Source organism: Antechinus flavipes, chromosome 3, assembly GCF_016432865.1.
Source record: "Antechinus flavipes isolate AdamAnt ecotype Samford, QLD, Australia chromosome 3, AdamAnt_v2, whole genome shotgun sequence".
NCBI lineage: Eukaryota > Metazoa > Chordata > Mammalia > Dasyuromorphia > Dasyuridae > Antechinus > Antechinus flavipes.
The window spans coordinates 49979469-50007380 of record NC_067400.1 but is presented as its reverse complement, the minus strand read 5'-3'; the positions used below and the strand labels follow the sequence as shown (position 1 = coordinate 50007380).

General features: G+C 36.6%; 1 protein-coding gene across 1 annotated transcript in view; it reads right to left on the bottom strand.

Annotated features, from left to right (window-relative positions):
• The window catches only part of SLC9A9 (solute carrier family 9 member A9), a 719994-nt gene that overhangs the window by 176150 nt on the left and 515932 nt on the right, over positions 1–27912 (bottom strand). The window contains exon 13 of the mRNA XM_051983329.1: positions 2306–2354. Within this exon, the coding sequence (XP_051839289.1) occupies positions 2306–2354 (49 nt within the window). The remainder of the gene's footprint in view (positions 1–2305; positions 2355–27912) is intronic.

The window sequence follows — 27912 nt, the reverse complement described above, 5'->3', positions numbered from 1 at the left end:
TGAGACTGAGTTTCTTCATCTATAAAATGGGGATAATAATATACTGTATACACCATAGAGGCATCAGAGAGATAAAATGAGAAAAATATGCAAAGTACTTTGTAATGGTTAAACAGGATTCATATGTTATTTTTGGTGAATTATAGAATCTCAGAATTTTAAAGTTAGAAGGGGCCCTGGGTCAACCAATACAATTCAATATATGAATAAGATTTCCTTGTAAGACACGTCCAACAAGGGATAACCAGCTTTATTTGATGAGTTTCATTAAGAAGATATTCTTTCCTTCCTTCCTTCCTTCCTTCCTTCCTTCCTTCCTTCCCTCCTTCCTTCCTTCCTTCCCTTCTTCCTTCCTTCCCTCCTTCCTTCCTTCTCTTTCTTCCCTCCTTCCTTCCTTCCCTCCTTCCTTCCTTCCCTCCTTCCTTCCTTCCTTCCTTCCTTCCTTCCCTCTTTCCCTCCCTCTCTTCCTCCCTCCCTTCCTCCTTCCTTCCCTCTCTCCCTCCCTCCTCCTTCTCTCCTTCCTTCCTTCCCTCCCTCCTCCCTCCTCCCTTCTCTTCCTCCCTCCTCCCTCTCTCCCTCCCTCCTTCCCTCCTTCCTTTCTTCCCTCCCTCCCTCCCTCCCTTCCTTCTCTCCCTCCCTCCCTCCCTCCTTCTCTCCCTTCCTTCCCTCCCTCCCTCCCTCCTTCTCTCCCTTCCTTCCTTCCCTCCCTCCCTCCCTTCCTTCCTTCCTCTCCTCCCTCCCTTCCTTCCCTCCTTCCCTCCCTCCCTCCCTCCTTCCTTCCTTCCCTCCCTCCCTCCCTCTCTTCCTTCCCTCTCTCCCTCTCTTCCTTCCCTCCCTCCTTCCTCCTTCCTCCTTCCTTCCTTCCCTCCTCCTTCCCTCCCTCCCTCCCTCCTTCTCTCCCTTCCTTCCTTCCCTCCTTCCCTCCTCCCTCCCTCCCTTCCTTCCTCCCTCCCTCCCTCCCTCCCTTCCTTCCTTCCTTCCTTCCTTCCTTCCTTCCTTCCTTCCTTCCTTCCTTCCTTCCTTCCTTCCTTCCTTCCTTCCTTCCTTCCTTCCTTCATTTTTTCTTTTTGCTGAGGCAACTGGGGTTAAGTGACTTACCCAGGGTCACACAGCTAGGAAGTGTTAAATGTCCGAGGTCAGATTTGAACTCAGGTCCTCCTGACTTCAGGGTTGGTGCTCTATCCACTATACCAACTAGCTGCCTCTGCTTTATCTTAAAGTAAATATTACAAAAGCTCACATTTTCCTTAAAACTTAGCTTTTTTTAAATGATTGGCTTGATAATAAAGCATTTTAAAGTGCTTATTATATACAGTCATTGTGCTGAGCATTTGGGATATAAATATTAAAAACAGATGGATGAGTTTTTTGGTCTCAAGGAACTTACAGTTTAAAAAGGAAAAGTAACATATAGAAGGGGGTAGACAGATAAGGGAATTTTGCTCTAGGGGAGGTGGAGAAGGGTGTGTTGAGGAGGTGTGTACACAATGGCAGACAGATGATGAGATAGCCAGGATGCAAGATTGGACGGAATGGAAAAGCTGAATATGGGGTGGTTGTTCCATCAATTCCAACACTAAATAGGAAAACAACTTCTTTAGTAGCACTAAAATTTATTTTCATGGAATGCAGGGGATAGCAAAAAATCAAGAAAACAACAGGAATATTATTTTCATAATAGAATATGCTCCCCCTGCAATTTCTTAAGCAATGTCTCCTCTTCAGATGTATTTAAGAGTATATATATTTCCTTCATTTCTTATAAAATCTGTAATCTTTTTACATGCTAATTTTTAATCACCGAGTTAGGAATCACTAATGCAAATTTCCCTATAACAGCTTACTGTTGATGCCAAATTCAGACTTAAGTTTGAATAAGAGATTTCCCCTTGTTTACTTGAGGGAAACACACTTTGTTCGGGAATGGTTTCTCAACTGGACTTCCAGGTCATTGCAGATAATGGCCACTTATTTCAGTCTGGCACAGTCCCCAAAGGCAGTCTCCTTCTGCCTTCCTCTTGTTTCAATAACTCTGCTCTAGAAATACATACTTGAGAAGAATCAGTAGCAATCTCAGTTTGGCCTCTCACAGAGCAATTGAAAAAACCCCCCACAAAAATTATGTTTCTGGCCATCCAAGCAATAAATATTTGAGAGCTCCATGGATCCTGTAAATATCCACTCTGCTTAGTAGTGGAGGCAACTCTTTGCTAAAGACTTTGGGCTTTACTAGGGCGCACATTTTATAGAACTGGAGTATTCCCTTTTGTCATTACAAATATAAGCACTGGAAATCTTGACTTGCCTGCTGTGAAGAGTCTGCCTTCAGATCTTCATCTGGATCAACACCAACTCTATTAAAGGAAACAACAGAAGTAGTAAATGACTTGCCGCAGACCAGATCGTCGTGTGGTCAGATTATTCAATCCAAACAAGGTAGGAAATGGGGAAAAGATTTGACAGAATATCATTAATATCTTTCCCAGAATCAAAGAAATTTAAAACAGATTTTTTTTTTTTTTTTTGCAAAAGTGAAGATACTTTACAGCTGGGTCTTAGAACAGCTGCTGAAACATCATAGAAACAGCTGTTCCTTCCTTGTTCCTCTTTTCTTCATTCACCCCCTTTTCTGAAGCCATATAGAGTAACCTGGAGTGGACAGATACCTAGCAACCTGGGACATAAAGATTAGGGAACAGACTTGCAGACCAAATGGCTAGCTGCCTCCTGACAAAATTGCCTGGAGTGGATAAGGCCCATGGCCTGAGCACAGAATCAATAGCTTCACAGTAAAGGAAGTCTTCCTACAGATGTTCAATTAGTCCTCTCCTGCTCTCTGGAGAGATCTATAATTTGATTGTCTTTCCCTATCACTTTAATTCTCACTTAGGTTACATGTCTGTGAACTTTGTTATTCAGTCATGTGTGACTGACTTCTTTTGGGGTTTCCTTGGCAAGATACTAGAGCAGTTTGCTTTTTTTTTTTTCTTCTTCAGCTCATTTTACAGATAAGGAAACTGAGGTAAACAGGATTAAGTAGCTTGGCCAGAGTCTGAGGTTAGATTTGAACTCAGGAATCTTCCTGGCTCCAAGCCCTGTTCTCCATCTACTGTATTATTCATCTACCCCATGCGAGCTTTACAATTTCTAAATTTCCACCAGCAACTGCAGATCCTTTTCACTTTAAACACCTATGTCCTGCTTATCTCAATGTTCATTTAGGAATAGAGGTACAGAGAAAAAAAAAAACCTGTCCTTGTAGTACAGGGATTTTTAATTTAAAATCTGTGGATATCAGGGGGATCCATGAATTTGGACAGGACAAAATTACATTTTTATCTCTGCTAATCTTTGATTTCTTTTGGGTCTCTACTTATTTTTATCTTAGGCGTTTGGCAACGTTATTCTACAAACAGGTCCATAAGCTTTATTAGACTGCCAGAGAGATTCATGGTGCAAAAAGCAAACAAAAATGAAGAGCAAAACTAAACTAAAATAATAATAACCCCCCAAACCCTTGCATTAGTGGACTGCCAGCTCTCTGGCTAAGGACTCTCATCCATGTTCTGTTTTTGGTTCCCAGCACCTGAAACAAAGGCTTTCTTGCTGTTCCTCACACATGAAAATCTATCTCTTGTCTCCTTGCTTTTGAACATGCTGTTCCCCATGTCTGGAATACACTCCCTCTTCATTTTCATTTCTTAGAATTCTCAGTTTCCTTCAAAAATCAGTTTGAATACCACCTACTCTACATGAGGGCTTCTTACTCTTTTTTAAGTTTTTCCACTTGCTTCCTTTTCACCCAAGAAATTTTTATGTGATCTTGGGTATATGAGTATATAAAATAAGTAGACAAATCAAGTCTTTACTGATAATAATTCACAATTTTTTGACTCCACATTCAGTTATGTGGACTCCATGGGGGTTGTGACCCACAGTTTAAGAAGGTTTGATCTATTATCATAAAACCTTCCCAAAGCTCCTCCTCCCTCCATTAAGTTGTCTGTATTTTTATACCTTCATATTAGTACATGTTGCCTTCCTGATAGAATGTAAGTTCTTTGAGAGCAGAGACTACTATTTCATTGTTGCTTTTGCATTCTCCTACAGAGTACAGTGCCTGACACTTAATAGGTGTTTGATAAGTACTTATTGAAATAACTAATTAATATGTTATTAATAAATCTGTGTTGACTTGAATTCATTTGAATGTCACTCATTTTCTATTCCAGTGAAAATACCAATTTGGTTTAAATGTGCAAGTAATAAAATAGTAATGGATAGCCATTCTTCCTTTTCTCCACTGAGAGATGTGAAAATTGTGTATCAAAAAATACCAAATATATATACATCATAACCATTTAAATCAAAGATAAAGCTCACCAGCCCTCCTTGCATACCTGGTCAATGGAATAATTTTCCTGTACTCCTAGAAGTTTGCCAGAAGGCATCCATTCAACAAATTTACCCCTTCAAACACTGTTAAAAATATCAATCACTTTTGGGAAAAATCTTCCCAACATGGATCACACATGATAAATACCCTTCTTCAACAAGTGATACAGAGTATAATTTAACCTTTTCTTGATGACTCAAGGACATCATTAGGAACATTTTTGGTGATGTGATTTTGCCCTTAATTGTGGGGAAAAAGGAGAGGATATTTTTGATTTTATGAACTCATCAAATCTTCCTCAGTTGCCTTATTTCCCAAAACTCAGAGGTATTTCTGGGTTTTCAATCAATCAACAATCTTTACTAATTTTAGCTAAGATACATTTGGAACACTAATAATTAATCATTTCAATATTACAACAAAAAGTGAATTATTTAAAAAAAACATTAAAAGACAAAGTAAATGTTTTTACAGGCTAAACCTAGAAGAGGAAAATGGAGAGTTTAATATGTCCTAGCTTTCATATCTTCAAAAATTTTGTGTTTTCCAGGTATAAATGTCTCTCTGTCTCTTTATCTCTCTTTCTCTGAATCTCTTTGTTTATGTTTTTCTCTATTAAAACATGATCCTATAGCTAACTCATCAAGGGAACAATATGAATGGTTACTTATTTTGAACTATACTCAAATAGAAATGGGAGTTGCATATAATCATCTCTAAAAGTGCATTTTAACTTAGAAAATTACATATTAACATTATATTTATTCTGCTCTATTTTTATTTATTTTGTAAAATATTTCTCAATTACATTTTAATTTGATCTGGGCCATATTTGACACCTCTACTTTGGATAATCAGAAAAAACTTCACAAGATCTAGCCTACTGATGGAGCAAAACTCTCCATTCCTTGTGTTCAATTTCATTAATAGTTAACATTTACAAAACAACTTAAGGTTTGACAAATTATTTATTCTACTATTTCACTCGAGCCTCACTATGATCTTGTGAGTAAGTTGACTCAGCCAGATATTGAGGAAAGGTCTCTGGTATCATAAGACTTTGATTTAGATTACACTTCGGATACTTCCTTCCTGTGTGAACTTGGGCAAATCTCTTATCCTCTTGGATGGTGGTTTCCTCATCTATAAAATGAAGACTTTGGAACAGATGATCTCTGGGGTAGAGAAATCCATAATTCTATTAAAAACTTTAAAAAATAGATTTATAGATTTTTAAAAATAGATTAAGATTATATAGATTAAGAAATTGACTCTGAGACAAATTAAGAGACTTTCCCAATGTAAGGAAGCTCATGGAGATTTGAAATCAATTTGTCCTGGCTTTAGGTCCAGCTCGTTATTCACTATTATAATGATTACTCAGCTTCTCACTAAGCATTTAAATTAATACTCATTATGATGGCTCAAATGGATACCCCTAGGAAGTACTGGTTAGGAGGGCAGGTCATGTACTTATTTTAAAATGAAGAGGCTTCTTCCAAGCCCTCTTTTTCTTAATGTTTCTGACCTGTTCTCAGAGGAGGGACATTTGTGGAATTCTAAGTTCCTTTAGCTTCAGGCTTTCTAGAATTGATTAGGTATGGGGCCACCATGATGAATTAGTACAGGCTGGACTCAAGCATGGCTGAACACCATGTGGGCTGGGAAGGACAAGCAGTAAATTTGATTCTAGGCTTTGTACTTTCCAACTCCCATTCCACTTTAGGATTGTTATGGATTTCAGTCTCCAGAAAATTGAGAATAACAAAACTTGCTCTGTGCATGAACCTAAGGTTTTAGATTTTTAGGGATGACTCAAGATGAGCTTAATTTCACCCTGGAGAGCTGACGCTGTCATCTCTTTTGGTTATGGAAGCTGTCATCTTTCTTCCTGCCTCAATTATTCCAGCAGCCAGATGGAAGATAGCAGAATTCAAGGATTGAATTATGTTATCCAGTCTTGCAGAGGACTAGATCAAAACTATCCCTGTTCAGTGAATACTTCCTTATATCCCAGGGAGAGATGATACCATCTTTTTTTTTTTTTTATACCCATTTCAGAACCAAGTAATTCACAACATTGATATTTTGTTCTGTATCTCACTTTTGTAATAAGAAAAAAATATCATCCACACCTATATGCATTGTTCAGTTGTTTTTCAATGGAGTGTCTTTATATGACCCCATTTGGCTTTTTCTTGGAGTGATTTTCCATTTTCTCATTTTACAGATGAGGAAAATGAGGCAAATAGGATTAAGTGAATTGACTAGTGTCACACAGCTACTAAAGGTTTGAGACCAGATTTTTTGACATAATATTCTCTTTTGTATGTGTCTGGGTTTTGTTGCTGTTGTTCAGTTGTTTTTCTATTATGTACGAGTTTGTAACCTCATTTGGAATTTTCTTGACAAGATAATGGAGTAATTTGCCATCTCCTTCTTCAGCTCATTTATACATGCTATTCTAGAACACACATTGTTATATAATGTATGTTATATATGACAAATTCTATTAAAATATATAATGTATACTAATTGTATGACAATATATACATTAGAATATATTCTAATTATAATATGGTATTAATAATTATATAATATAATAATTATGTGATAATTATATTATTACATAATCCATATTCTCATTATTATTTGTCCCATCCTCAAATATGTATATATTGATTTTCACATAGTATCACCCTTATTTTTTTGTTTTTCAGTTGTGTCTGACTTTGATTATGTTTATCTTTCTTACAGTTTTCTTTTAGTATATCTCCATATGTTTTCCCTTATTCCTTCTTAAACAGAGGTTTTTAATTAGAATTCTTCATATTTCTTGTCTCTTAAAGGGCAATCATTCCATTATTATCATACATCATAATTTGTTCAGTCAGTCCTCAACTGATGAATGCCTTATTTTTCCCCCAGGATTTTTGTTTGTTTGTTTTGCTATTACAAAGAATAGTGCTAGGTCTATTTTTGTAGAGGTAGGTACTCTTTTCAAATTAATAACCTCGTAGGGGTGTTATTCAAGGAGTGCTTGGGATAGTTTATCTTAACCCCTTGCTTCTTTCAGGTTTCCTTATAATGCTTGGTAGTAAAAGCTTTAAAGAGGAGCCTTAGGCTATTTGGGGAAAGCATAACTTGTTATAGATTTATTTCTTTTCCAAAAGCCTGATCTGAACATCTGAAAATTAGAGTAGAGAGAGGAACAAGAGTTGTAGCAAGAAGGGAGCAGTGGGCATCAGTCAACCAAGTTCTGGAGCTTGTGGATAAAAGAGAAGAACAACATTATAAGTTGAAGTATACACCTATGGTTCTGCAATATCAATTATTGATTGTACTGTGTTGCAATCTAGGCTAAGTAAATGTGTATAGTTGGCAGCCCTATACACATAAGCCACAAATTGCATGCCTTTTTTAAAGTTCTTAGGTCATACCCTTTATTTTTAATCTACTTGCTGTTCACTGTGCCTTCTAGTGATTCTTAGTGTACATCTAGCAACTGCCCTCTATCTTCTAATTTGTTATTTTTTGATAAGTTATAGTCAAGATGCTAAATAACATAGCTTATTAGAAAAAACCTCAGGAGTTCTTCCATGAGTAAAACACAAGAGCTTTAGTGCTAAGCTTTATGATATATTATGGCTGTGGAGGACCCTTTGGTGCATTCTTTCAACCACTTAGTTATGCTCTGAGTAACTAACATGCCAGTTGCATGATGTTCACATGACAACCTGTTATCCTTGGACCTAAGCCTCTTGGAAGTCATATATGTTTTTTCTTCCCTTACTCTCTCCATCCCTCCATTTCTCCCTCCCTCTCTTCTTTCCTCCCTTCCTTCCTTCCTCTCTCCTTTCCTCCCCCCTCCTTCCCTTTTTCTCGCCTTCCCTATCCCTCCTTTCCTTCCTTTCCTTTCTTTCCTTCCTTCCTTCCTTCCTTCCTTCCTTCCTTCCTTCCTTCCTTCCTTCCTTCCTTCCTTCCTTCCTTCCTTCCTTCCTTCCTTCCTTCCTTCTTTCCTGTCTACCCAATTATTCCTGATTATTATTATTCCCTTTGCTGGACCATCATTTTTCCTTTTGCCTATTTCTTTCTACACCTGAGAAGCCTTTATTGAACCCATCAGTTTTCATGGGTTGAGTTATCATTTTCATGCACGCAGATAACAACCAGCCCTAATCTTTCTCTTTTGAGTTTAATCTTTTGTTATCAGTTGCTGGACATCTCAAACTTAACAAGTCCAAAATAAAATCCATTATATTTATCCTTTATCTTATCCTTCTTCTAAACTTCTCTCAATTCTATTGAAGATGCCATATTTGCAATCCCCCAGCTTAGCAAACTTAGAGTTTTCTTTGATTTCTTTCCTCCCTTACGCTAATGTCCAATCAATTACTAAATCTTATCAATGTTACCACTTGAACACCTCTCTCATCTGTACCTTTCTTTCCATTCTCCCTGACCCTCATTATCTCTTATATAGATTCTTAAAACATCCTCTTAACTGATTTCTCTACATAAGAGTCAATGTGATAAATGCTAAAGAAAACTATTTTTCTTTGGAGTTTTGGAGTCAGAATATTCTATCTCTGTCATTCATTACCTGAGTCCCTCTTGAAACTTCTGTGTAATTCTTGGCCTAAAACTAAGAACTGGGATCAAACCTATGATTTTATTGTGAAGGGATCTTACTCTTCTAATGCAGGTTATGATCTCAGTGATGTCTTTGGACAGATGAAGGTTTAAGCAAGTAGTCAAGGGTGACATAGCCTCTGTGTGTCAGAGGTGGTAACCTGAACCCAGATTTCTGACCTTATCTATCACACCAAAATTGCTTCACTGATTTGTGCATGTTTTGTATCCATTAATTTGTGTTTATATTATATCCACACAATGCAGGGGTCCTCAAACTACACCTGCGGGCCAGATGTGGCAGCTGAGGACGTTTATCCCTCTCACCCAGGGCTATGAAGTTTCTTTATTTAAAGGCCCACAAAACAAAGATTTTGTTTTTACTATAGTTTTGGCCCTTCAGCAGTCTGAGGGACAGTGAACTAGCCCCCTATTTAAAAAGTTTGAGGACCCCTGAATTAGAATGTATGCTCCTTGAGGACAGAAAGAGTTTTGGGTTTTTTTTTTTTTTTTTGCACCTTCAGTACCTAGCATGTAATGTGGTACATTGTAAACATTCAATAAATACACAATAAGCTTGAATTTCTATCTGCTGTGTACTGCAAAGGGGATTCAAATAAGGAATAAAAACAATGACCATTTCCTTTTTTGTCTTTTCATCCCCGGATCCTTGTACATAGTAGTGCTCAACAGATCCTTATAAATCTTAACTGAATGTTTGGTTTGTTAGTGGGACAAATTCTTAACACCAATTCTAGAATCTTTTTTTTTTTTTTAAACATTACAGATGTCGATCTTCTCAGGATAGTTGAAGTACAAAGCTTCCTGGAGATAGCTAGCTAGGCTAGAACATTTCTTGCCATTTTTTCCTAGTTTCATTTTTCCAGAATTCTCTGATTCTCCATGTTCTGTTCTTAAAACATAATATTCTCACAGTGCGATTTGCCTATCACAGCAGGTTGTGTTTGAAATTGGTTAATTACTTCCAATGTAGTCTGAGGTCAGATCAAGCACAGACAACAAGTGAACGTGATGAATAAATGCATATTTATCAAATGTGTAATGCTTGTTTGCTTAATTTACTGAATTTTTTTGGATATAACACATTTGATGAGTAGAAGCTAACAACCTACTCAAAAGCAGGTAAGTAGAATATACTTTTCATGTGTAATTTAAATTTCTAAAAAACATTTTATTTATTTAATTTTGGGGAACAGTTTAATTAAAAGAAGGCTTAGGGGTGAGAGTAAAGACAATTGTTTTTGCATGATTCTTACAATAAAGCAGGAAGAATGAAACTTTCTTTATTCATCATCACACGCCAAACCACTTCTTTTTCCCAAGAAGCTAATTTCTTGTTTTTTCATGAGTAAACTCTTTTTCTGAAGTCTTATGGCAAAAAGAGCTCTGTATTCTCCAAAATCACATTAATGGAGAGTTATCTCGGCTAGGTTCTCTAAACCTGGAAAAAGTCCAAATATGGTTCATCTGATGACTGGATTAGCTAGATGGGGTGAAATGTATTACCAGAATATTGCTTACCTTGCTAACAGTTTATTTCTTGTTTATTTTTTGGGCACAACAACTATGAAACAATGAGTGAAAACTGAAGAGAGGCAGATTTAAATTTGTTGGGAGGAAAAATTGCCTAGCAATTAGAGTCATTAATTTCCCCATTATAGGAAGTTTTTGAGCAAAACTTAGATGATTGTTTGATGAACATCGGCTACCTTTGAGAAGTCTTTTCTAATCTCCTTCATTCTTAGAATTCTTCTCACCTTCAAGTTAGCACTTGCTTATTTTCATTTGTTACTTTCTCCAAATCCTCATGAAGAATGTGATCTCTTAGAGAACTATTTTTTTTCTCTGTATCCTTGAATTATCAGCATTTAACACAAAACCTTGCAGTTAATAAATGCTTGTTAAGTTGGTTGGGGCATGGTGCCCCCAGCTCTAAAATTGTTTGAGCCAAAGTTCATTTGAGAAATCACAGGGGTTGTGATCTCTATTAGAAGAAAAAGCAGACACTTAATAAAAGTGTTTTGTTGACTGACTGATGGAATCAAGGATTCCTTCATGAATTGAGGTGAGCCTCATCTATTTTATTTTAGTTCTTCATTAATTTGGAGCTGTTGTCATATGTATCTAGTCTTTTTTTAGAAAAATTCTATATAGCAAAAACATGGTTTAATACTATACAGAATACCTTCTGAAAATGGGAAAAAATTATGAACTTTCTCCCTCAATTAAAATGTCCAGAGTCATCTTTATTTTAACCTGAAATCTCCCACATCATACTCTTATGTCTTAAAAAACCTAATCCTTCCAATTCAAGATCATTTTCAAAGAGCCAAATTCATCACACCTCTTTTCACAGCCTCCCCTGACCAAATGGAAGTGAGATCATAATTTTCCTACTCCCACTGATTCTCCCACATATTTTACTCTCTACTGTGTTCCAAAGAAATTATCCCATGTCTATTGAAAGGAACTTATCTTGTTTTTTAAGTTCATCTAGTTGTCTATTTTTAAGCTGATTTGGACTGATGTCATTTCTTTTAGAAAGCAGGAGGAAGTGTGAGCCAGTGGAAGAAGCACTGGCTTTGGAGTTCAAGGACATGGGTTCAAATCTTGTACCTGCTATTACCTACACAATCTGGGTAGATCACTTAGCTTTCTTTATCCTCAGATTGTTTATTTACAAAATGAGATATGTTGGACTATATGATTCTCACTAGGTTATTGATTTTGTTGTGGGCAGCATCCAAATTATGCTGATTGGGCATTGGAAAAAGATGGGAGCAGGAGCAATGACCTTTCCAGGGGTTTGCCCAGATAGAAAGAACATTTATAGTCAGCCCATAAATGTCTTGAAATGGAAAGACATGAAAGCATGTCACAAAGTATGATTTCAGGACTTGAACAAAGAACAGCAGAGTGGGATGATAATTGGCGTGATGGTTCCAGAACCCCTCTTTTTTTCTCAGATTGGCAGTAGGTGGGCTCTCAGAATAGCTGTGACTCAAGTAATGTCTGGTGAGCCACAGCTCATTAGTGCCTAACTGGACTAATTGAGACTGATAATGAGGAAACGCAATAGACTGACCTCTAGCCCTTCACAGCACAGACAATCAAGTCTTCCTTCATCATGGAATCTCACTCTCTCAAGGACAAAATGAGATAACCACATTTCAAAGTGTCAAATTCTAGGCAGAGATATAGACCACAGCATCATAGATCTCAGGCTGGAAGTGGTCTCATGGATTATTTCTCATCTTAAAAGGTCTGGAGATACTCAAAAGATCACAAGATCATAGATTTAGAAGAATTTCAGACCAACATGTCCAATCCTTCATTTTACAGACAAGAGAACTGAGTCTTAGGGAAACTAAGCAATTTTTCAGTGGTCATACACTTAGCAAGCATCCAAGGTGGGATTTGAACCAAGGTTTCCTGACTTCAGAGTCAAAGCCTTTTCCACTCTGCCACGATGCCTCGATGAACTGACACAAAAAGAGCATATGATATCCAACAACTAGGCAAGACTCAACTAAGCAGAGGAATACAGGAAGGAAATCAATCTATCTGAGGAAGTCTGATGGGTAGTCATACAAGAGAGCAACTTACACTGTCTTGCTGCTGCATGGATGGACATCTGTTCAATTCAATTTAATTCAATGAACATTTATTAAGTATTGATTGACACATGTAAGATGCTGTATTTACATTCTAGTGGAGCAGAAGGGAAGAGTAAGTGCATTCCAGATTCATTAAAAACCATGGAGGCAGAATGACATTGGGAAGATAGGTGACAATTCAGATTGTGGAGAACTTTTAAAAAATTTCTTTGTATTTTTTATTACTAAAAATTTTGTTTATAAGTTGTTTATTATTAAAGCTTTTTATTTTCAAAGCATACACATGAATAATGTAGAGAAGACCATGATGAGCATTTTTTATATTATTTTAGCAGCAATAGGGAGACACTGAAGATTTTAGCATAAGGAGAGAGTTGACATATATAGATGTATTTTGGAATGTTAATTTGATACCTTTATAGAGGAGAGACTGGAGAGGAGAGACATTAGAATCCAGGTGAGGTTGTCAACTAGGAAAATATTGCAATGATCTAGATGAGAGGTGATAAGGGCCTGAATGGGGTGAGATAAAGAAGGTAGGAGTGGCTCGGGAGAGTTGGGAGGAAAGTTATAGGATTGACCATAGGTAGAACTGGCAAGACTGGGTAGCTGATTAGATACTGGGATTGAAGAAATCAGAAGAGTCAAAGTGTGTGAATAGAAGTATGGTGATGATGTCAACAAAAATGGGAAAGGTGAAAAAAGGATAATTCAGAGGGAAATAGAATGAGTTTTATTTCAGATTCATAAATTTTGAGATACCTGTGGGATATCCAGGTATAGATGTCCAGCAGGCAATTGGCAAAGTAGGCTGGCAATCTATGAAGACTGATGGATACATAGACAGATAGATGGGATGTATAGGCAGATCACTGGATGGAAAGGTAAAAAGATAGATAGTTGGGATGCATTTAAGTGAGATAATATTTGTGCAGTGCTTAGCCCACTGCCTGACACATAGTAGGCACTATATAAAGATTTATTGCCTCTCCTTCTAAATCAGCATAGAGATGATAGTTGAATTCATGGAAACTTATTAGTTTCTCTAAGGAGAGAGAACTAGAAAAGAAAAGGACCCAGAATAGAGTCCCTGGGGGGACAGCCACATTTAGAAGGTATTAAGAAAATGATATTTCTTGAAAGAATGAGAGTAATCATTAAAACAGGGAGAACTAAAGATGTGTACTGTCATAGAACTCTGGGGAGAAGAAAACACCCAGAAAGAGGCAGTGGTTAAAAGTGCCAGAAGCTGCACAGAACTCACGTTAAATGTGAAAGGAGAAAACACCATTGGAATCAGAAGTTAAGAGATTATTGGCAACCTGAAAATAGTGAGCAGTTTCAGTTAAGTGATGGGATCAGAGGCTTGGCTGTAAGAAATTGAGGAGGAGTAGGAGAAGAAATGGAGACAAGTATAGAAAATCCTTTCCAGGTATTTGGCTGCGAAAGGGGAAAAAGATATAGAATGATAGCTTCAGGAAATGTCAGGGTAAAGTGAAAGTGTTATTTTTGTTTGTTTTTAAATGGTGGGAGCTCTAAGCATAGTTGTGTGTAGCAGGGAAGGAGCCCAGGGGATAAGAAGAGAATAAAGATTAAGGGCAACAATCAAGGGGACAAGCTTCTGCAGGACAGGGAGGGGGAAGAACAAATTAAGAGAACAAATGCAGGATTACATCTTGGCCAGAAGTAGACTACATCTTTATCAAAATTGGAGCCAAGGAGGTTGTAGGAAATGATGACTTTGTTTTCCAATAGGTTTGACTTTGATCCATGGATATGACCCACAGAATCCTAACCCTCCAGAGGTATCATGGCTTTGAGCAGTGGGAAAGGGAAGATCAGAAGTAGGATAGCTGTAGGAAGAGGCTCAACTTTGAAACTTTATGGGCTGTAAATCTGTTGTACTTTGATGAGTTCTTGGCAGAATCTCTAGCACAAATTATTTCTTCTGTGTAGGTATTTAAAAGTCCACCATTAGTGAAATATTTCTTTGGACATGGGTTTTTTTTTTTAAACTTTAAGGGATTTCTTGTCAATTGTAAATAATGTCTTACTGATAATACCTTGAACTAGCTCTTTTTAACAATGAGATGATTCAAAGTAATTCCAATGGACTTGTGATGGAAAGTGTCATTGACATCCAGAGAGAGTACCATGGAGACTGAATGTGAATCAAAGCATACTATTTTTACCTTTATTGTTGTTGTTTTGCTTGTTTTTTTTTCTGGTGTTTTTTTTTTTCCCTTTTGATCAGATTTTTTGTGTGCATGATGAATATGGAAATATGTTTAACCTGTATTGGATTGCTTGCTATCTTGGGAGAAGGGGAATGAGAGAGAGGGTAATGGAACACAAGATTTTGAATGTTGGAAACTATCTTTGCACCTATTTGGAAAAATAAAATACTTTTACTAAAAACAGAGAAACAATGTTAACGTCTTGAACCATTATCAGCTAACACTTTCAATACTTCCATGGATTTCTGACTTCAGTAATGTAAACATTCTTTCCATTTGTGTTGATCCCAAGCCTTCCAAATCTTCTCTTTATTATTATTGTCTATATTCTGCTAATGATCTTTCAAGAAGTATCTACCCAATATACAGTAGGCCTCTCTTTGGGTCTTTTAAGATTCTGTGAGCACCAGTGTTATGCTTGAGTGACATCAGTCTCTGTCTTTTTATAAGACTAGCCTACTTTTTCCCCTTATATATTTCTAGGAAAATATATATATATATAAAATGCCATTTTCTGCCCATAGATCTTTAAAAATTAGCCTAATAATGCCCATCTCTTTATTGTTACCCTAAACACATAATTGAAATTTTGTAAGAACCAGCTATGCAAGGATCACCAGGAGAATTCTGTACTTCTCAGAATGGGTTCTATATCAGAGAGCAGCTTAGACTCTCTCAAAAGGCTCTACAATTTTCTAATTATGACTTGGCTTAAATCTTAGGATCAGATTTAGAACTAGAGGCCATTGAGTCAATTTCTTTCATTTTATAGAAAAGAAAACTGAGTCACAGAGAAGTTTAAGTAGCTTGCTCATCATCATAAAGCTAGTAAGTTTCTGAAGGAGGATTTGAACTTAGGTCAGTGTTCTATCTCCTGTGCTATCTAGCTAGCTGAGCACAACCCAGCTAATGTCTATGCATTACATGAAAGGAGAAGAGGGAGAATAAGGAGAGGGAGAGGGAAGAGAGGGCAAAAGAAAAGGAGAGGGAGAGGAAAAGCAAAGGAAGAGGAGAGGAAAATAGAAAGGTAGAGAAAGAGATGAAATAGAGATGAGATAGATTTTCAAGAGGAGATAAAGAGGAAGGAAGGGAAGGGAGAGAGAGAGAGAGAGAGAGAGAGAGAGAGAAGAGAGAGAGAGAGAGAGAGAGGAGAGAGAGAGAGAGGAAGAGAGAGAGAGAGAGAGAGAGAGAGAGAGAGAGAGAGGATGTGGAAGAGAGAGAGAGAGAGAGAGGATGTGAAGAGAGAGAGAGAGAGAGAGAGAGAGAGAGAGAGAGAGAGAGAGAGAGAGAATGTGTGTGTGTATGTATATAACATTCTCAAAATGGTGGATAGGTAATAAAAGAGTATATACTAGGTACAAGGGAAGAATGAAGATAAATGAATGAAGAACAAAGACTAAGAACAAGAGTGGATAGAAAGAGAAAACCGATAAAGAATTAAGACTAACTGAAAAGCCTAGTTAAAATTTTATGTGTTGTTTTGCATCTTCAATGTAGCTTTTAATTTGAGGCAAGTCAAGCACCGTCTCTGTGGTATTCAAATGAAAAGGAAAATGAGACATTCATCTGATCCCTGGCTGTACTTGTACATTTTCCCTCCAGGTTTCTCATTTATAGGGAACATCCATCTGAGCTTTCTGAACAGAAATCTCTCCCATGGACCACAATACATCCACCTTTCTTTTCCTTTCTTCTCCACTATTTTCTCTATTTTATTTAGCAGTATTAAAATCTCAGGATGCTCTCAAAATCGACTGAGGCCAAAGAATTCATGGAAGCTGGCTTTTCTTGGCCACAGAGCCAGCTCAGGAGCTTAACAAAAGGCTCACTTTTCCCATTAAAAGCAACAAGACCCCCCTGATTCTTATCACTTAGCACCTTCTGAAAGACAGTGAAATACAATCTGGCCTCAGGTTCGTTGTGTGAATTGCAATAGCCTTCTGGACCATTTTTTTTTTCAAGCAGGTGGAGGCATTGGGGCAGTGCTGTCTAGGAGTGGGTGATGGTGGAGGATTAATTACTTCCTTTAAAAACTGAGTCTTAACCTGAAAACTGACAGTTCAAATAAGCAAAGAGTGGCTGGGTATTGAAGAGCTAAATGTGATGTAACAATGGGGAAAGTCTGAGGTACCAAGGACAGGGGTTTGTGCAATATTGCATAGCAGTCATAAAGTCAAACCCAAATTCTATACTCATTCTGTTGTGGATAATGTGCCAGTGAGAAGGTGAGCATTATACACTCAATCATTTTGAATTCATTCTTGTGAGAAGAGGAGAAAATGACCTATAGCTAAGTCATTTTTATTTTGAGGAACCCTTAATGTCTCAACTCAAGGATCACTTCCTCCTATACAAGACTTTTTTTTTTTTTTGATCTTCCAGAGGTAGCAGTATTTTCTCTCATTTTCCAGTAATTTGTAATCTCTTAGAAGGCAGGGCCTGTTTTAATATTTCAAGTTGTTTTCCTTATTAGAAGGGAAGGTCCTTAAGGGCAGGAACTGTTTTTGATTTCATATTTGCATCCCCATTTCTTAGTACAGAGTTGGGTATAGAGTTGAGCATGACTGAAATGTAGGGGCCAAGATGACAAGTTCAGCATTTTCCATAAATAGCAAGTACATTTTGGGACCTCCATGTAGAGAAGTCTAGCAGATAGTGTGAGAAATTGGGCTGGACAGCCTGTCAGAACTTAGTATTGGAAAGGTGGTTTTAGGAATCAGATTTAGGAGACTGGGCTTCATATCCATCCTCCTCCTTTGAGAAGCAAGGTGAACACAATCTGTTGGATTACTGTTTTCTCATCACCAGGAATTTTATAGTTATTTTTTCTGATGAAGTCAACTCTGTCTGTTTCCTCTTGACATTTCTATCCAGGGATTTGAAAAGCTGTCAAAATGCCATCTATTTGGTCATTTTCTTTTTCTTCTTCTTTTTTGCTTTATTCACCTATGTGCTAAAAGTCCTGGGTGAGTAGTTGCTAGAAACCTGGAGAATGGATTCTGTCACACTTTCTTGTAGCTAATGAAAGTGGGCAGGAAAATATATTGTGCCCTTGCAGTGGGAGATAGTCAATCCTTCTGAGAATAAGGAAAAGTGCTGGCCTTTCTCAAGCCCTTCTCTGCAATGATCCCTCAGTACAAATATCATTACCATTAAATAAGACTTCTTTTCCAAGGGAGGTTACCGAATATGACTCCAACTTCACACTTCAATTCCCTTAATTTTAAAACTAAATTTTCCTGTGACATTACAGATGTAGCCTAATGATCAAGCATGACCGGTCCTAAGAGTGTGGGAAGATTTGATCTCCTCCACATGAGAATGAGTTCAGCCCGTGGTCGACTTTCAAATTGGGCACACGATTTGAAAATATGATTCTGCTGGATAGATGCACTTTTACAAACATTTACAAAGTCTACAGATTTTATGCAGAGGCTATATGGTACAGAAAGTGAACATGGACATGGAGTCTGGAAGCTGTAAATTTGAATTAAGTCAGTTATTAGTTGTATGGCCCTGGGCAAGTCAGTTGAGTTTTGAACCTGTTTCTTCATCTTAAATTTGAGATATTAATGGTATCTATCCCTTAGGGTTATTGTGAATCTCAAATAAGTTAATGTCTATAAAATACTTTGCAAATATCAAAGCACTATATATTTGACTAATATGATTATTGCTATGAATAACAACAACTGTAATACCAATATCATGATGTAAGTATGGCAACAAATCTTTTCCCTGTTCTCTATCTTTGGCAAACTTTCTTCTGGATTTGGAGTGCTTTATCCTGCCAAAATGGAAGATAATTTTAGCCTTCAGGTAAAAGTCAATTATTGATTAGGTGGAGGCTGAATAGACCCACTAATTTCATTTGACCTAAGAGTCAGCCATACAGACACATCTTGGATAGAAGAGCTGATGTATTTGTTTATCAGGACAACCTGCTTCTCTTCTCTATGGGTACATTCTGATCTCCTGCATAGGCAATTAGGGATTATCAGTAGCAGGTACATATCAACAGAACACTTATTTCTTCAAGTGGATTAGCTGTTTAAATTCTAGTGGGGCACCAGATACAGCGTCTTTTCAATGGCAGACAGAAGATGTTTTATGGGGACGAGAGAAATTTGTTACTGAATATAAAACAGTCACTGAGGCCTTTTTTATATGTTGGCCTGAAACTAAGGCTGATTGAAAAATAAATCCCACACTGTCAGGGGGACACTGAATGAAAAGTGGAAAGTCTCAGACTGAAAAGCACTGTGGTCAATAGACTGACAAAGGGACTGTAGCTAATACAATCAGACAGAATTGAAGTACCCTCCTCCTCTGTGGATCAATCACTGTACTACAGGCAATGGATTTGTATCTGGCTGAACTAGAGAAGTGGCTTAAACCCATTTCTTCACAAATAATAAACTGAAGTTGGATAGTTTTGATCTTGAAATCAAATTTTTACTTATCAGGGGCCGAGAGAGAAAAAGAGAGAGAGAGAGAAAGAGAGAGAGAGAGAGAGAGAGAGAGAGAGAGAGAGAGAGAGAGAGAGAGAGAGAGAGAGAGAGATAGATGCTGCATCAGCTCATCTCTAGGTGGCTTTGGAAAACTTCTGGAGAAGAGATTTCAGCATTCCTGGAGGAGGAACTTCAAGAAGGCTGGACTCAATTAGCCAGCAGCTCTTCATCAGGGCTCTGCCCAGAGCCCAGATGCCCAGACCTCAGAGATCTGGGCATTGTTCCCTTAAGTCAGGGGCCATAACAAACCTGGATGAGAAACTTTAGGGAGGCTGCCCAGTGCAGTATTTTAAAGATTACTTCTAACTCTGGGGAAGATACAATCTTCAAATTCTATTGTGGTTTAGTTTGGTATCAACCATCAAGGCTTAGACTGTGAGTTGTACACCTCTATTATCAGAATTACCATCTCCAATTATTAATATTAGTGCTTTAAGTCTTTATAAAACATATGCATATATATATATATGTATATATATATATATATACACATACACACATATACATATGTGTCTCTTCCTGGTTCACTGCCTTATTTGGTACAAGGGCTTGTATAGCTCCATGAAGCTATAAGCAAGATAACTCAAGACAGATAGGTCATAGGAGAAAGTGCAAACGAAAGATAATTCAATGGAGAAAGAAATGGTAACCACTCTAGAATCTTTACCAAGAAAACCCCAAGGACAGTAGAATCAGACATGACTGAAAGACTGAACAACAACAATGATGTGTGTGTGGTTTGACTTCATGCTCACAGCAATCATGGTGCTATTATTTCTACATTATAGATAAGCAAACTGAGTCTGAGAGAGATTAAGTAATTTTTTTTGAATCATACTTAATGTGTTGGAGGCAGAATTCAAATTCAGATCTTCTCTGACTCCAGGCCTTCTAATTGCTCAAACTCGTAACTGTTCTAACCATCTCTATTTCCAGAGTCACATTGACCCAATTCACCCAACTTTTATCCCATTTCATTGTATCCTGCTCTATTGACAGCAAAGTTCTTTTCATCCTTGAACTTCTCTCTCTTATTTTTTTTCATCCTTGAACTTCTCAATCAATATTCTTCCAACCTACTCAATTCAATCCTAATCTGGTTCTTCTTCAGTGGCAGAGCATCTTTTGGAAATTTCTCCATTACAGACCATTGCTGCTCCCATTATCCCAGGACCATTAGTTTGAATGCTTTCCTTGTAATTATTTCACTATTGTAGTCTGCCAGGAAACATTAGTGTATAAAGTTGCATCATTGAGGTCAAGAAGACCTGAATACAAATCCTGTCTCGGATACATACATGTGAATCAATGTTAGAAGCCTTCCCTCTGAAACCATCTCCAGTTGACCCTGTAGGTACTTTGCTGTTTACATGTTAACTTGTCCCTTAGACAATGAACTCCTTGAGGGCATAGACTATTTTTGCCTTTTTTTACATCTCTAGAACTATATACAGTACCTGGCATATAGTAGCTACATTAATAAATTCTTATTAACTTGACCCTTAATTTAGTGTTCTAGGTAACTATATAAGATTGTAAATCATAGAAAATGCAGAGAACATTTGTAGCATAAGGGCAGTTATCTCAACTAAGAGTTGTCAAATAAAGAGCATTTTGGCTTAGAAAATTGCAACGATTCCTGTTGTATTGCATTTTTTCTTTCTTTCTTTCTTTTTTTTTTTTTAACATTTCCCAATTACATTTTAATCTGGCTCAAACTTCCCTGGAGAGTTTTGCAGGCCTCTTGTTGCTGCTGGCTGAATTTGACTTTTGCTCTATAGCAATGACCACAGGTCCAATCCTATACTTTCCCCTATTCCTATCATCCATCAAACACTTTTCCTTTTTCAAGGTCCATTCACTACACTTATACCAGCCTTTCTCCAATCTTGTCATCTCCTTGAGGTCATTCTCTTAGCTTTTAAAATTAGTTTAGTAGCTGACTTCTGATTTTCCTCTCCACCTCATTAACTGTCATTATCTTCAGACATATCTACTTTCATACTGATCATCTTCCTAGCAATGTGGTCTTAAAATTCCTCAACTCTTGCAACCACCTCTATACTTTAGGCATTTATTGACATGACCACAATTTCTCTCTATCATGTTTCAGAATTGTGCCATTTTGAATTCTACCTTAGACTACAATTTTTTTTCATTTCTATAACTGCCATTTTTTCCCACACATTAAACTTAGTCATTATTCTTATTGTGACTTCTGGGCTTTTGAACTCTCCCTATCCTCTCAGTTTAGAAGAAACAAAAACAAAAAGGAAACAAACCTTTCTAACAAATGTGCATAATCAAACAAAATATATTCCCTCATTGGCCATGTAAAAATATACATCTCACTCTCTATTCTGAGTCCAAGATAACTCTGTTAGGAGATGGGTACCATTCTTCATCATCAGTCTTCTGGCATCATGATCGGTCATTGAGTTGGTTAGAGTTCTTTAGTCTTTCAAGGTCGTTTGTCTTTATAATGTTTGTGTTATTGTATAAATTGTTCTCTTGTTAATGTCAATTATTATTAATCATTGTGTTTCTCTCTTTCATTGACAATCTATCATATCATCTTCTTCCTAACCCAATTAAATGGATATTTTATGAGACTTTGTCTTTAGTCCTTTTCTTTTTCACCTGTGCATTATTTCTTAATAATTTCATTTGCTCCCATGGCTTCAACTACATAGCTTTCTCTTCAAACTTCATCTCTAATTCTGGATTCTCTTCTGAGTTTCAGATTCATATTTCCAACATCCTACAAAACTTCTTTACTTGGGGACCCAAAGGCACATCAAATTCAACATGTCCATGTTCCTCTGTCTGACTTCAGTGCTTCTGTCTCTGGCCCTTTTACCCAGTCTTTCATATTCACTACCTGGCTGGGACCTTTGACTCTTCTTTCTCTCTTATTTATTAAACCATCATTACCTGACACAGTTGATTCTATTTCTATGTTGCTCCCATTCATTTCCTCCTTTCTATGTCCATAGCATGTCACTCTAACTTTGGTGACTTTCATCACCAACCATCTGGACCACCATGATAACTTTGTAGGTCTTCCCAACACCATTTTCTCTGCTCTTCCTTCATATTGCTAAGAGGAATATTTTTCCATAGATCTAATCATGTCATTCCACTGTTCATAAATCTTCTGTAGTTCTCTAATGCCTCTGGAATGAAAGTTCAAAAGTCCTTTTACTGGTATTTATGATCCTCTATACTCTGGCAGGATGCTACCTTTCCAAACATCTCATATTATTACCTTCCATGTACCCTTTATTCTAACTTGGATAATTGTATCACACCTTCCTATGAACAAATAAATACCAATCATGAATCATTTGCTCACATCTCTTGTGCCTCTGCTCAGGATCTTTCCAATACCTGGACCATTCTTCTTTCCTTATTAAATTCCCATCTATTCTTTCAAGCTAATATTAATTAAAAATTTTTAATCTTACCTCCTCCAGGATGCCTTTTATTATACTTGCTGTTGATAAGAACCTCTTCTTTTAGATGTACCAATGCCCCTTTTAGATGTACAATGTAATGAACTGTTGTGCTGCTATCTTTTATAGCTGTCCTTGTTTGTGTTGTGACCCCCTACTAGGCTGTGAATTCCATAAAGGAAAGGACCATACTTTATTTAACCTTTGTATCTTCCCTAATACCTAGAATTGTGTAGACATAATAAATTCCTGATGAATTCTGATTATAATTTTCTGATAGGGCTAATGAGTTCAAAAAATCTTGGTATGAATATTGACTTATAACATGGGATGAATATTCTCCCCATGAGAAATCACCTCTATGAATTAAGGATGGACTCCTGACAATGAGGATGAAACAGATGGCACATGAATTTATGGAACTATCAGACTCTGCAGAATTACCAAGCAGCAACTTTGATTCAGCCTAGGGAAATGAATAAAAATCTGCATGTGGCCCTTGGCTGACTTAAGGAGATATAACTGTGAGTCTATCCTTGCATGTTGTTTTAAGTGTTATCAATGTCTTGCCTCATAATAGTATTTTGACATGAGAAGAACAACCAATCATCAAAATGTAAGTATCTTTATCCCCATCATAAAGGTGAAGAAATGGTTAAATATTAAATTAACTTTAAAAAGGCTAAACAGCATAGTTAGGTGGTAAAGATGAGATGTTAATCTGATCTTTTCTATAGAAAGGAAAAAAAGAAAGAAAAAGATAAAGGAAGGAAGGAAAGAAGGAAGAAAAGAAAGAAAAAGAATATTAAGAAAAAAGAAAAAGCCCTTCTCCAAATCATATAGAAATCTTATATTGGAATTAAAGTTGCTGACATGTTTTCTAGTCTCCGAAAGAAAAGCTGTGTTCTTTTAGTAATTAAGAAAAAAAAGATGAATAAATCAGTTTTCAAAGTTGGCCCATTAAAAAGCTTTTGCAACTGGATTCCTGAATAATTTTGCATGAGTAAATCTTTGGCTTCTGGCGATCCATCACCCACACATCCTAGTCAGTGCAGAATTATTAACCGTGCAGACTAGAAACATGAAAAAAATAGCCAAAGAAGATTGTTTCACCATTACTAATAAATCATTAAAATTGAAATTAAAAAAGCTTCAGGATAAATAATGGGTGCCAAGGCCATTATTTAAGCCCACAATCGAAAGTAAATGGTGATCTATAGCCTTGGCTAACTGACACCTGAAATCTTATTTTTCTTCTGGGTGGTTAACACTCTAGATCAGGTGACAAGATGTTATTAACAATTAATATTCAGACTATAGGGCACTCTATTATGAGACATCCCAGTCTTTGTATCCTATCTTCAGGAAAATTAGGCAGATATACTAGTCTTGATATCGTGCACTTGAGCTTCATGCTGTAAATGAACAAATATTTTAATTTAAAAGGAAATTGACAGGAAGAGATAAAGGTTGAGATAGAAACAGCTTTTGCATGACTCATAGGCCTAGGAGAAAATTATTTTAGTTTCTTGCTGGGAAGGATTAACTAGATAAATTATGTTTTCCCTATGACCAATGCAGCTGTTAACCTGGCAGATATGGCATTTCTGCACATCCCTGCTTAAATAAAATTAGACTTTTGATTAAACCTAGCAAGAGAAAAGCATTCATAATTAAGGTTAAAATATCTTTTGAAAGTTACGCCTTCTTATCAGAACTTAGTTTAAAGCTATGAAAACCAGTGAGACAAAATAATGGGGAATAAATGTAAATGACATTAAGAATATGTCACTTCTAGAGAGAGAGAGAAGGGCCTAAGCTAGGAGATAAAACAAAAGAGAAGGCCAAATATCAGTAAAAACTGTGATGCAAAATATATTCCCAAATTATCTTTGAAACTACAATGAGTGCCCAGCATGACAACAGAATTAGCATCAATTTGACAGAAAATGAAATAATGAGCCTTAAGTAGATGTTCATTGCATATGCAGCATTGGATCTTTTTTGACCTATAATTTTCTAAAAATCACGATGAGAGCTTAAACCAGTTCAATATAGGCTTTATTACCTTTGTTCCTATTGATTCTTCTTTGGTGGATGGTAAGCATCTCACTGTCCTATACACATTTTGATGGATACCCTCTAGCTTATAGATATATCTTCTGTTATGTTCTGACCAGGACAGAAAACACTGGCACTATTGCCCTTTTTTTTTTGTTTTTGATCCTGTGCTTTCATTAATGCTATCTAAATTTGTTACTTTTTAAAAACGTCTATAACATCTTATGGACTCATATTAAATTTATGATCTACTAAAACTCCGAGATCTTTTTTTTCACAGAAACTATTAGCTACCCTGACTAATTGTGAGTACCTATGCAATTGATTTTTTGAACCCAAGTATAAGAATTTACATTTATCCCCATTGAATTCCATCTTATTAGATTTGGCCCATCATTCTAGCCTAGGGATTGGTAAACTACATTTTTGGGTCAAATCTGGCCTGCTGATTTTTATATGCCTCAAACTAAGAACAGTATTTACATTTTAAAATAAAGTTTTATTGTATAAAAATATGAAAGCCATTCTTAACTTAAAGGCCATAATCAGGCAGGGGGTAAACTAAGTCATAATTTGCCCACTCTTGTCTAGTCTAGAGGGATTTTTTTGGGATTTCAAATGATCTCTTGCTATATGTATCACAGTGACTTTTCTAGGTCATACAGATATTAGTGTCAGGGCATAATTTAAGTTCAGATTCTTTGAATCTAGAGCTTGCCATCACAATTGTAAATGACTTTTACACTGCCAAACTGCCAAACTGTTCCTGAGGTTCTGGTCAAGGGTTTATATTTCAGGGAGTCTTAGGACCTGGTACTGAGGACTAATGGTGTCTGAGGATATAAACAATCTTCTCCTCCCTGGAAGGATGTCTTTCATTGAATCTTTTAAACCTAATTAATGAGAAATACTCTGTCCTTAGTGCTTCTAAAATAATTTCTGGAAGCTAAAAATGACCTAGGATGAAGTGGCAAAATGAAACTCATCAACTGAGAATGCACATTTTAGATTTGGGATCTAGTTAGTATTAGTTGCTCAGAGTGATTTTCTTCTTGACCTTAAACTCTTAATGAAATTTATTTTCTGAATCTCTCTTTTTAGGTATTATTGTTGTATTTGGACAATGTTCCAAGTGGTTCTTCAGAATGGTTGAACTAGTTCAGAACTCCATCAATGTGTAGAAAAGGTGAAGAACTTACAGATCAAGCACATATTGATCAAAGACGGTTGGCTAAATTAATTTAAGCTTTAAAGGCCTCAGTTTCGGCTTCTCCAGAATCATGTGATTTTACATAAGGCCTGGACTACATTCCGTTGTCCAAAGAAGGATACATAGTGAGGAAGTTATACATAATCTTATCAACTGCATTCCACTGACCAAATAGGGGAATAGAGACTTATGTGACCAAACACAGCATATAGAGGGTAGGATTTTGGGGGTTCTTCGTCTGAAATGTATAAAAACTATGACCACTCTCAAGGAAGTGGCCCTCCTGCTGTGATCTTTGGCTCACAGAACAGGATGGTTCGCTTCTCGAGAGTCTGATAAATAATTCTGCTTTTTATGAGTGATCTCTGAGTAGTCAATTTGAGTAGGTGTCTTCATCCCGAATAATCAACAGTGCATTAGAATAACAGCAAAGCTATATTAAGGAACAAAGCTTTCAAAAGTAAAGACATGATAGTATTGTATTGTTATTTTGATATTATATGGAAGTATGTTTTGTGTTCTCCATAATATGTCATACTCCTCTGTATCCCTCTACACTCTTCCTCTTTGACAGGATCCTTTGACTGGCTATGAGGGCCATGGGTTTAAGGGTTTCTCTTTAAGAATGGGCCAACTACAATCTGCTTCCTATATTCCACAAGTTACATTGCCTTTGGACTTTTTTGGAACTCTCCACATCCCCAGCTCTTTTAGGTTTCCTTTTGTGTGTTGCCTTCTCCATTAGATTGTAAGCTCCTTGTGGATCAGGGACTATTTGTTTTTATTAATATTTGTATCCCCAACTCTTAGCAGAGTGCTAGACACAAATAGTTATTTAATAAATATTTATTGACTATGGATTGACAATATTAAGATTATTTTAGTAGATTATATAAAGAGGCACAAAGGAATTATAGCTGAATGGAAAGAAGTTCTCTCTGAAGAGACAAATCAATGAGTTCAAAGAATTTGTTTCAACTGTTATACAAAGGCTATATAAGCAACATCATTTCATGGGACAGTTGGTCATCTTGATTTTCAATACTCATACAATTTGGGCAAATAGACCACAGCAAACACAATTAATTAGAGATTGTGTGCTAATATTTGTTCTACAGGCTGACAATTGGAGAAATTCTAGGAAGAGATTTACATGGTCTTCCAAATTGTATTTGGATTGAACTCCAATATTCTTATCACCAGAAAACTTATCATTTCAGGGGCTTACTACTTATACCTTGCAGGACTCTCAGTCTCTGTCCCTCTGATTGAAGGGTTGGAAGGTGAAGCACAAAAAAATCCTTTTTCTTATTTGTATTTCCAGCATTTGGCATAGTGCCTTGAACATAGGAAACGTGTGAAACAACAAACATAATAAATGTTTATTGCATAAAATTGAATTGAATGCATACTGTCAAACATGGTATTATTGTATCTAATGGGTATTAAATATTTTCAATTAATTGTTAGGGAATTAATTTTAGGGGATAAAATTTGGATAAATTTAATAAACAGCTTAGAAAGCTTAGAAAGAAAAAAATGAGAAAAATCACAGAATCAAAAAATGTTAAATTCAGAAGAGGTCTCAGTGATTGTTGATCAAGTACCAATCTATTAATCATATATGGAAAAGATTTTCTACTGCCACATATTTGATAAATGATCATCAAGCTTTTCCTGAAAAGATCTTAAATGAGAAGAAACCCATTATCTCCTTTAGCACCTCTTTTCATATTAAGACAGCCTAATGGTTAGTAAAGCATTCCTAATGT